Here is a 9,354-nt window from a genome sequence, read left to right as displayed (position 1 = left end):
CAATTAGCCTTTTAAAATGATAAACTTGGATTAGCTAACACAACGTGCCATTGGAACACAGGAGTGATGGTTGCTGATAATGGGCATCTGCACGCCTATATAGATATTCCATAAAAAATATGCCATTTCCAGCTACAGTACTCTTTTTTCAACGTTAACAATGTCTACACTGTATTTCTGATCAATTTGATGTGATTTTAATTAGTTTGTTCTTTTTTAGGTTTAACCAGAGGGCAAAAGTATGTTCAGTGCTGGCTGGCTTGCCTCTGAACCTAATCAGGGTTGGTCCTGGATGTGAGACCATCTGCTGCTGGAAGTGGTGATGGAGGGCCAGTAGGCAAAATGCTTTCCTCTGGTCTAAAATTAAATCCCAATGCCCCAGGGCAGTGTTTGGGGACATTGCCCTATGTATGGTGCTGTCTTTCGGATGGGACATTAAACAGGTGTCCTGACTCTCTGTGATCACTAATGATCCCATGGTACTTATCATAAGACTAGGGGTGTTAACCCCAGTGTCCTGGCTAAATTCACAATCTGGCCTTCATACGATCATAGCTACCTAATCACCCCCAGCTTCCAATTGGCTCATTCATCTCCCCTGTAACTAATCCCCAAGTCTTGGCTGTACACGAGAATGTGCAGGAAGCATTTATGTTGAAGCACTGAAATTCCCACCGAAGAACGTTGTTTCTGAACTATTTGAGAACATTGCCAATATCAAACCAGTTGGAAAAATTTCCTAGAACATTTCCAAAATGTTTATTAAATGTAACCATGTTTGAACTTTTCTGAAAAATTCTGTTTAAAGTAATAAAATACCAATATACATGTTTTTGGGTCAAGTTCCTTAAACGTGCTGTTAATGTTCCTAAGCCAAGCAACTATCCTGCACCGTTCCCAGAAAGATGAGGGAAGGTGTTTCGCAAAATAGCCATAGGACAACCACGCTCTCACTAAGCCCTATGAAATATATAGTTCTCCGAATGTTATGTGCTAGCTGGGAGGTCACTGCAAGGAAGAGAAAGACACTGAACATGTGTGATGTGATGCTATGATGTCCAAGCAAGACATTTAGATAGCCAATACATCTGAAAAGTCCAATTTGAGTAGGATTTTACAGATTTGTAACTTGAAATATAGGTTTAGTAATAATCAAATATAACAGTTGGCATTGAATCATATATTTGGTTTATATATTTGGTTTGACACAAATGTAGTTTTCGAAAATTGAGAAACCCTAACTCATTTATTGTTTTAGGCTTTTCCAAAGAGTACATTTTTTACACTGTACATTTTTTAAGTCCATTGTTACATTTGAAGTCCCTGCTCTATCATGCATGCCTACATGGCTTCTCTGTTGGCTACAACCACACTATCAGAACAGCTGGTAGAGAGTAAAGTCACAGTCAAGACGCTCTTTGGAGCTCTGTGCGTAATGACAAGGCAGTCTTCTCAGACTGGAGTTGCGCGTGCCGTGTCACACCTCTTTACTTTACCTCTTTGCTTTTACTGGCAGTTTGCCTAACTTCGTGCATAAAGAGGACTAATTACATGGGTAAACGGCACTAAAATCCAAACCTGGTCTTCGTATTCATCGAATATGTTTTGCTCGCTCGATTTTGTATGATATATATATATATCTCTTTCATAACCTCATGGAATTAGTTTGCTTTTATGTTGGATAAGTAATACAAAATACTTTATTGAATAATGACTTGGTTTTGGAACTAATAGATTTTTAAAGGGAGCTCTCTTGAGGCTATTTTAAATGTAAAGCCTGTGTCTGAAATGAATTACTCCTCCAAGTGAACTGGACAGAACTAAACCATGGAGAATGTTACTTCAATTCCAGATAACCAGACGCTTGGTCCATGGACTGATTATAGCATGGAATACAAAGTGGTCAGCATATTTTTTGTGATTCTCATCTGTGGGATAGGAATAGTTGGAAATGTTATGGTGATTCTAGTTGTTCTTACAACCAAACACATGCGGACACCCACCAACTGTTACCTGGTGAGTTTGGCGGTGGCCGACCTGATGGTTCTGACGGCGGCGGGACTGCCGAATATTACACAGAGTTTGTATGGAGGAGGCTGGGTGTACGGATACGTCGGGTGCCTTAGCATCACTTATTTCCAGTACTTGGGCATCAACGCGTCTTCGTGCTCTATCACCGCTTTCACTATTGAGCGGTACATAGCCATCTGCCACCCCATAAAAGCGCAGTTTATGTGCACTCTGTCAAGAGCAAAGAAAATCATAGTGGTCGTTTGGGCTTTTACCTCGCTCTACTGCGCCATGTGGTTTTATCTGTCTGACATGAACGAGTTGATTTACGACAATATTACCGTGGCCTCATGCGAATACAAAGTGTCAAGAAATCTTTACCTGCCATTTATCTACTTCACGGACTTTGCCATGTTCTACGTGGTGCCCCTCATGCTAGCCACGGTTCTGTATGGATTTATCGCTAGAATTCTTTTCCTCAACCCATTGCCGGCTGACCCCAAGGAAAACACAAAGTGGAAAAAAGAATCATGCCAAGGAAATAGGATGACGAGCACCAACAATTCATCCTGTAGCACAACCATCCGCTCTCGCAGGCAGGTAAGTTGCAACTCTACTGTTTTAAAGTTTGTTATCTTATAACGGTGTACCTACAGCGTAATAACTACAGTGTGTGTGTGTGTGTGTGTGTGTGTGTGTGTGTGTGTGTGTGTGCCTCGTGAATAAAGTGAGGGGAATAAAATTAATGATACAACAAAAACTCCAGTATAATTAGATTGTGAATTCAACAGTTTCATAATTGCACTGGTATGATATGTCTTGAAGTTGGGGTGTTCAATCCCAGCATATACTGTACACTCCTAGTAAAATAGCTTCCAAAAGGGTTCTTCTGCTGTCCCCATAGGAGAACCCAGGTAGAACCCTTTTGGGTTCCATGTAGAACCCTGTGTGGAAAGGGTTCTACCTCCAACCAAAAAGGGTCCTTCAAAGGGTTATTTTACGGGGACAGCCGAAAACTCCTTTTAGGTTACAGATAAGACGTTTTTTTCTAAGAGTGTACGGTAACACCCTAGAGAAGGGAACATTTGCCCACTGGGCACAGACGTCAATTCAACGTCTATTCCACGTCTATTCCACGTTAGTTCAACGTCATTTCATTGAAACGATGTGGAAACAACATTGATTCAACCAGTGGGTAATCATTGTAAGTAGGTTACAGTGTGCAGCACGAGCGAGTCAACATGCAACGAACCACGTTAATATAGACTCATAAAGCCTCACCACTATGCTGACAGCACACGCCACTGAATAATGTAGTTTGTAACACATATAGAGCATACACAGCACCTGAGACTGAGCTTGCGAATGGGAGGGGTGTGAGTTTATCTGAAGAAAGGGAGAGCTCCACCATAAGGAGTGGATTTTCAAGTATTGTGGTGCCAGCATCGTGTTATAGGAATGCTTGTCACCATTAGGGACTGGAGGTGGAGTACCGGCAAAATAAATACTGGGGTATGTGTACACCATACCGGTTGAACATGAGCCAACACAATATTTAAAACGAAGATGCCAAGAAACATGTAGGCTGTAGGCTCATTATTTATCATTAACACATGCCACCCTCATTGAAATTAGTGAATGGACTAGAAAACTGGTAGAATACGCTCCAAAATGTGATGTGGTTCGACAATAACAGTGACATTTTGTGAAGCCAGAGATGAGTGGCAGAGAACGAGATGCTGAGTGGACAGTGAACTCATCAATTCAGGTTACAAGTGTAGGCCTAATGAATGACAATCACAGAATGTTTGTAACAGATGTCTCTTTCCATTCATCAAATGGCCGCTGCACAGTGCACTGTATGGATATGGGAATTATTTCAGAGTGGACCAACATGCTGACCACACTGCTCGCGTTGCGTGCACGAGCGTTGCAAAATAAATGTACACATACAGTACATGTTATTCAATCATTGCACCCACACTGCTCGCGTGCGACAGCCAGCGTCTGCGTGGCCAGGCACTGAAATAGAAGTTAGTTCTATTTGTGACGCTCAACGCTTTGCAAGTCCCGCGTCGCAAATCTCCTCATTGGTTTTTAGGAGCATATACCCACGTGGGTGATTGAAAAATGAACTGACGTCCACACTCCAGGCGGTTGTAGTAATGCACCTTAAAGTTGGTTGCCAACCGCCATATAAAGTCGAAAGAAGAAAAAGACATGTAAGAAGGAGATATGACGAGAAAAAAATTATGTTTACCGTTTTATCTGTGAATTAATTGTCGGAGTAGAGGACCTTGTGCATTTCAGGTAAAATAACAACCCAATGTTTATTTCCCAGGACAAATGAGCTAGCAACAGCAAGCTAGCTAGCTAAATTGCCATAAATGTTTAATGCTTTTCGACCTGTCCCCAAATTAATATACTTGGTTTAGAGTATGTTTTGATATTTCAACCTGTGTGTCCTGATCACTTCTGGTGTGGGGGGACAAAATGAACGTGCGCACGATGGCGCACACGGACGCACGCATGTGCCCGGTTTGGTCAGCATGTAACACGCATAGGTAGCCAGGTTTACAAGAGCCCTTTGAAGTTATTTAAGTAATAAAATAATCCCCCCCCCCAATGTCTTAGACTTTTAGAGGTTAATGTGGCATTAGCATAACCAGTCATGATGTTTTCATCTGATGTGGAATGCCGACATTGGGGGGTGCGGTGGATTGAGATATCTCTAGTTTAAATTGACAGATTTTGATGGGATTTAAAAAAAGATATGTTACTTAGATTGATGCACACGGGTGCGTCAATAGACTCAATAGACTTCATTAAAAGGTAATACATTTGAAAAGTTAATACGACACATTTTTACTATTAGGTCCACAGAGATCCTATTAAATTAATAGGGATTCTATATGTAATTCTACCTGTAAGAAAGTAAATCTATAGTACTTTCACCCCTGTTAAAAATTAAAGTAGCAAAGCCCAGGTAAAAAGTTAGAGGAAAACCACCTCAGTCTTCTATTTTTCAGTGGGACAATTACACACATTTTAATGCTAAAGACACACCAGAATGACTTTCCAAGAATTGTTAAGTGTTCCTGAGTGGTCAAGTCTCAGTCCTGAATTAAATTTGCTTGAAAATCTGAAACCAGCTTTCAATATTGCTGTCAATCAATGACTCCCAACCAAATATACTGAACTTAAACAATTTTGACAAAAACATCAGATATACATGTATGTTGCCTGAAGAGTTGTGCAAATTTGGTAGAATATTATACAAAATTATTCACAGCTGTAATGGCTGCAAAATGTCCTTCCACCAAGCATTAATTCTGGGATGTAAAGACCTACACAATCAAGACAACTTCGTTTTTTAAAATGTGTAATTAATTAGGTTACCTTGGTTGCACGCCCTCAGCCTTGTCTGAAACATTGACCAAGCCAGCCTTGGGCTCTTTTTGTCTCAGTGGAATAGACAAAAAAGACAGATGATGGATCTGTGCTCACTGCTAGGTCATTTAGCAAAACAAGTCAGGATAAGGCTCTGACATAACACACACATCTCTAACTGGCCTAGCGAGGAATGGAAACCAGTGCAATCCATACCACTTACCAGGGCTTGATTGAATTAACTCAAAAGGTCAAAATTGAATAAGGATAGTGATCAGGAATCTTCCCTTAGCAATGATGATAGTTGCTCCCTGGCCCTATCCAATAAGAGACACATCACTGTCGTGAGACCTCACAACATAAATAAGGATGATAGAGTTTAATATAAACATAATCACATCATAATAATATTTGAAATTAAACTGCTCTCTAGGCTCTGTTGGTTTAGTCTTACAGATGCTGTTTTGTCAGTCTCTTCAGTCTGTGGTTGACATTTCAACCACTTTTCTTTGCATAGCAGGAACATACATTTTCACACATTTTTTAACAGGAGTCAAGCTGAATTCTATTCTTTCCCATGTCCTTTGATGAAAATGGATCTTGATTTTCTTCCATGTGTTGTTGTCAGGTGACTAAGATGTTAGCTGTGGTGGTGGTGCTCTTTGCCCTCCTCTGGATGCCCTACCGGACGCTGGTGGTGGTAAACTCCTTCCTGGACAAGCCTTACCTGGACCTCTGGTTCCTACTCTTCTGCCGCATCTGCATCTACCTGAACAGCGCCGTCAACCCTGTCATCTACAACGCCATGTCTCAGAAGTTTCGCACCTCCTTCAAGAAGTTGTGTCACTGCGGTCCGCAGCGATTGGAGAAGCCGGCGTCTTACAGCTTGGCCCTGACCTACAGCGCCATCAAGGACACAACCAATGGAGAGAGCCCTGACCACTTCACTACCGAGATGGATGAGCTGGCCACACCCACACCCAGTGACCAGTTCCTGCCCAGCACCAAGAGGATATCATTCGAGGACACCTCTCTGTCAGGCAGGGTTGCCCTTTGCACTGCCTGACAGAAAAAAGAACTCCATTCAGGCAACAATGATTACCTGAAAGGATCTTCTTATCCTTAAGCTCTAGTTTGTGAATTAAAAATGGTCTCCAGCAGCATACTTCCAATTCTATTCTATAACTCATTTTCGGTCGAGGAATTTATTTAATATTTGAGCAGTACAACGGCAAACATTAAATGCCAAAACATTTGTTGTTAATAGAGGAAGTACTACTTCATTTCTTTATCTAGCATGGTGAAAATATATTCTCCCCATCTCTCTGTAGCCATCTTAGCACAAAGCACCCAATTATAGGAATGGTCTAAATCCGTCCTAAACCTTGTGTGACACACACATTTACTTTGCAAGGTAATAATCATACTGCTTTCACATACTGAGCAACAGTTGCCATCTCTGTAAAGTGTTTTCCTACAAGGGAAATATAACAAGGGAAAGATGTTATCCCTCTTTTTATCTGGAGAGGTATAAGGCCAGGAACTCAGTGTGTGTGTGTGTGTGTGTGTGTGTGTGTGTGTGTGTGTGTGTGTGTGTGTGTGTGTGTGTGTGTGTGTGTGTGTGTGTGTGTGTGTGTGTGTGTGTGTGTGTGTGTGTGTGTGTGTTCGTGTGTGTGTTTTAAAGATAAGCTCACTCTACAGGAGGAATCAAACTGTCTGGGCTGTTGTTAAAACCACCCTGCTACCTTCCATGTTTTAAAACAGCACAGAGAGAATGTGATCACTGACCACATTTCAAAGGCAGAATTGAAAGGAGGCAGAGTATCAAAACCATCTCTGCTCAAGGGGTGTAAATATCACACATTGCTTTAAATTGAAACCTGCCTGTCAGGGAAATAGAGATGAGGTGGGATGAAGTTTATTTAAAGGTTACAGATGATGAAAAGGACTGATAACAAAGCAATGACACGCCAGATCTGTCATCCGTTTGATACCATTTGACTTTATAGTAACCTTATTGGCTAAAAGGTTCACCCGATATGAAACATTCCTCAGGGGCTAGTGTCAAAAATGCAGCATGGTTAAACATCCTGCTGTACCTGTAATGGACTACTGTGGTGTGGATTCAATCAACAAGTGTTGGAAGGTCCAGAGTCCATAGCGAGAAAGATCTTTGATGACTCAGACACCTGGGTGGTTGATGGTTGTCTCTAGGTCAGGGGCCTGACATGACCAGACTAAACATTATGTTGACATTCTCAACAGCAGAGACTAATGGTAGCATTTCCCCATAATGGATCCCCCCAACCACAACCCGCAGAGCAAAGGGGAGATTAGAGGATTCATCAATGCCAAAGTGTTCTACTTTGTAGATTTGAGGGAGGCTGGTGAGTCATGGTACAGCCATAAAGCACGGGCACAGTGTCAAAAAAACAGAAAGAAAAAGCATAAAAGGAACGAGAATTGATTTAATTTCGAATTCAAATAAGGAAAAAAATAGAACGTTTGTTGTTGTTTATTTTATACTGATGAAACGCCCTCTCTGTCCCTTTTTAGGATACTGTAAAAATGCTTGCAATTGATTGTGCGTTGCCGTGTGAAATTGATGTACAATGTACATTTTCGATGTACGTTTCAGACCTGTTTTCAATTCATACCTTTGTACCATTTACATTGTGTCTGCCAGTAGAACTATTTTGTAATAACGTAGTTTGTTTTGTTCAGTTTTATTGTTTGTTCCCATCAATATACAGTATTTTACTATGGAGCGATCAATGTGGAGCTACGCTCTTCTTCTTTGGTAACACTACAACTACAGTAGGTTTCAAAGAAGGTACGTGAAATAATGATCTGTCCCTCTTGCACTTTCATCTACTATCTCCGTTGCACAGTTTCCACCATTAGAGGGAGTGGTGCCTGGTAGCGAGTTTGCAGCATGGACAGTGTAAAACAAATGATGTTGTGGTGTGATTTAAAAAAGACAGACATCTATGTGCAGTATACAGTTATTCTTCAGTCAGCAATGTTGTGTATCCTGGTCTCCCTTTGCTGGCAGTTCTCTGCATTGTAAAAACTACCCTTGTTGTTTGGATGGTTTGTGTTTTGTATTTTGTATTGTCATTTGTCTATAATAAAATGATCATTGATCATGTACTCTGTCAAATATTGATAATTACTCTCAGAATCCCGAACTTCACGTGTCATTATTATTATTCTCAGTATATTTGGACACATCTTCACTGTATTTTCATCTATTCCATTAGGATGCAATCAAAACACATGATTACTTTTCCAACTTCATCAAAACACTATTAACATACTCACATAGTGATTTTATAAAGATGACTGCTCAAGTAAATATCATGAATTTGAACACATACTGTATGGCAGCCAACAATATGGCAGTTTCCATCTGTTCTTATCACAGCACATTCATTTGGAATAATACATGGGATAATGGTGTGGAAAGCAGCATTGAAAGCATCAGTTTATTTGAAAAGGGCACCCATGTTTTATGCAGTGCTCAAATGTGTTCTCCACACACACGATATTAAATAAAGGTGAATTGTGACGACAACTACATAGCAAATCATCAAAATGTTCTTCATAAATCGTAAATTGAGATATTAAATGGGATGATTATATTGACCACATCAATCTTTTAACATTGAGCACTATTCGGAGGACCTGGAATAATCTGGCCCCTTGTGAGCAAAGCACTCCATTTTTAGATAGTCCCACTAGACCTGTCAATAGGGACTATTCCCTGTTCCCAGGCCGTCATTGAAAATAAGAATGTGTTCTTAACTGACTTGCCTGGTTAAATAAAGGTTAAAAAAATAAAAAAAATAAAAAATGTGGTGGTATTTTAAAGTAAATAGCCTAGCTCAAGTAGATATGAGGTTTACCAGACACACATACATTTTTTTATTACTGTAAAAAGGATTGTTATGG

The 9,354-nt window shown here is 40.5% G+C and overlaps 1 protein-coding gene across 1 annotated transcript; it reads left to right on the top strand.

Moving 5' to 3' along the window:
* Positions 1-1,724: 1,724 nt before the first annotated feature.
* Positions 1,725-8,551, top strand: LOC109901502 (thyrotropin-releasing hormone receptor). The gene is made up of 2 exons (XM_020497501.2): positions 1,725-2,610; positions 6,029-8,551. The coding sequence occupies exons 1-2, from the start codon at positions 1,828-1,830 to the stop codon at positions 6,464-6,466; spliced, it is 1,221 nt and encodes a 406-aa protein (XP_020353090.1). The 5' UTR covers positions 1,725-1,827; the 3' UTR covers positions 6,467-8,551.
* The last annotated feature ends 803 nt before the right edge of the window (positions 8,552-9,354 follow it).

The sequence above is a fragment of the Oncorhynchus kisutch genome, linkage group LG13, assembly GCF_002021735.2.
Source record: "Oncorhynchus kisutch isolate 150728-3 linkage group LG13, Okis_V2, whole genome shotgun sequence".
Taxonomy (NCBI): Eukaryota; Metazoa; Chordata; class Actinopteri; order Salmoniformes; family Salmonidae; genus Oncorhynchus; species Oncorhynchus kisutch.
This window is presented reverse-complemented; position numbering and strand designations above follow the sequence as displayed.

Excerpts from the sequence above, each read along its gene's own strand:
- LOC109901502 (XM_020497501.2), top strand. The coding sequence starts at position 1,828 with ATGGAGAATGTTACTTCAATTCCAGATAACCAGACGCTTGGTCCATGG. Across the intron at positions 2,611-6,028 it reads CCATCCGCTCTCGCAGGCAG|GTGACTAAGATGTTAGCTGT; the intron begins GTAAGTTGCAAC and ends TGTTGTTGTCAG.